The sequence below is a fragment of the Branchiostoma floridae genome, chromosome 5, assembly GCF_000003815.2.
Source record: "Branchiostoma floridae strain S238N-H82 chromosome 5, Bfl_VNyyK, whole genome shotgun sequence".
In the NCBI taxonomy this organism is placed as follows: domain Eukaryota; kingdom Metazoa; phylum Chordata; class Leptocardii; order Amphioxiformes; family Branchiostomatidae; genus Branchiostoma; species Branchiostoma floridae.
In genome coordinates, this window is record NC_049983.1 from 10,543,098 (window position 1) to 10,544,993 (window position 1,896).

The window sequence follows — 1,896 nt, forward strand, 5'->3', positions numbered from 1 at the left end:
GTCCGATTAATTATTTACCGTATTTACAGTGCATAGCGACAGGTTGCCAGCCACCGCACATAAAGAATCTGGGATTGTGCGATCTAGGTAAGACCAAGCTGAAATGAAAAGAAATATCCCTGCAAAGCCCGCAGCTGTGGACAAAATACAGACCGTTGACAAGAAGTTGAAATGATAAACACCTGTATATATATATTGGATTTTCATTGACGTCATAGATAATTTGAATCCCCCACTTGTGCTTATTGGCAGGTTAAGACCGTTGAACTAGTAATAGGGCCTTCACACTGAAATAGAATTAGCAGGAATCAAGCAGAACCAGCCGGAATGAAGTATTTGCAAAAGTCGTGCCACATTCGGGGCCATTCGGTTGGGAATTCAAAATGGACCTTATACCCCCTTCACACGAGAAAGAATGAGCCAGAATGCTGCCAGAATGTAACTTCTGTTTTATTACTGGGAATTCGTAATGTATTCTAGAAATTCTCACTGCATTCCAGATATTCTTTTGGCCACATTCGGATAGGATTTGAAGTGGCTTACCGTTTCGGTTCTCCATCGAATGAGATAAGAATGTTTCGAATAATGTTGGGATGCCGTAGAATGCGGTCATACTGCAGTTAGAATAGTTAAGATACACTTAAAAAATCCACTTTGGATGCCATTCGATATATCTCCACTTCGAATGCACCTCGACAGTTTTTAACATGTCAAAAAATTTCGGGCCAGCCAAACGAACGGGCACAAATAGCTGGAATACAGTGAGAATATCTGGAACTCACTACGAATTGGCAGGAATCGGCAGGAATAGAAAAGAATTTTCATTTTGACGGCATTCCGGCTAATTCTTGCTCTCGTGTGAAGGGGGCTTTAGCAAAGACATCTTCGTGTGCTTTACGGGCTTGCACTGTAATCTAATATGGCACAGATGACGTCATATGAATAACATGTATAAGCTCGTTCACACCTCAGAGTACGCATGCGTGGCGATAGAAATTATGGGTAATGTATACACTCCACACCTCAGAGTACGCATGCGTGGAGATAGAAATTATGGGTAATGTATATGTAATTTATGTGAAGGCACCTGCCAACGTGCATGCATGCGCACACGGAAGTGTGAAAGACCTTATCCGCCTCCCCCCCCCCCTCCCTTTCCTTAGGACGATGTGGCTGATGACGATTACTGTGGGGTTAGTGACCCTGGTTTTGGTCACGTGGTTGAGGGACTATGTAAAACGATGGCGGATGCCCCCCGGACCATTTTTCTGGCCAATCATCGGGAACATTTACTGTAAGTATCTTATGTCATGCATGTTTCCTTCCACTGGAACCCGACTGTTTCACAGCAAAAGCTGCCACCTTTTTGTTGATATTCTGTGGGTTTATGCCAATCAAGGAGGTTTATCAAGCACCTCCTTGTGCTAAATGTAAGTCGTTAGTCGTTCTTCTCTATGACTGTGTTTGGCGGCCAACTCAAAAGTTACATTCATTCACTTGTTTTTAACTTGTTCACTTGTTCTGAACTCTATTCATTCACTTGTTCTCAACTCTATCCATTCACTTGTTTTTAAATTCATTCATATCGCCCAGTTTTTAGTGGTAGGATGTACACCACCTGCACCGACCTCGCTAAGAAGTACGGAGACGTTTTCAGCCTGAAGATGGGCATGACGGACGTGGTTGTACTGAACAGTCTGGATGCTGTAAAGGAGGCTTTTGTGAAGAAGGGAGTGGACTTTGCAGGCAGGCCTTACATATTGTCAAGTAAGTGATGTACATGTATAGCCATCAGGGTCAGGTGCGATGAGTGAAAGATAGTATAGCAGTAAAAGTAAAGGCTCAGAACTCTGAAACTACCGACCTTACTCTACAGACGTCTAAGAGGTGACCTCA

General features: G+C 43.2%; 1 protein-coding gene across 1 annotated transcript in view; it reads left to right on the top strand.

The window, feature by feature from the left end:
- LOC118416082 (steroid 17-alpha-hydroxylase/17,20 lyase-like) overlaps positions 1–1,896 on the top strand; it is a gene marked incomplete in the record, with an annotated part of 10,424 nt that overhangs the window by 1,141 nt on the left and 7,387 nt on the right. The window contains 2 exon segments of the mRNA XM_035821140.1: positions 1,164–1,294; positions 1,594–1,767. Coding sequence (XP_035677033.1) covers positions 1,168–1,294; positions 1,594–1,767 — 301 coding nt within the window.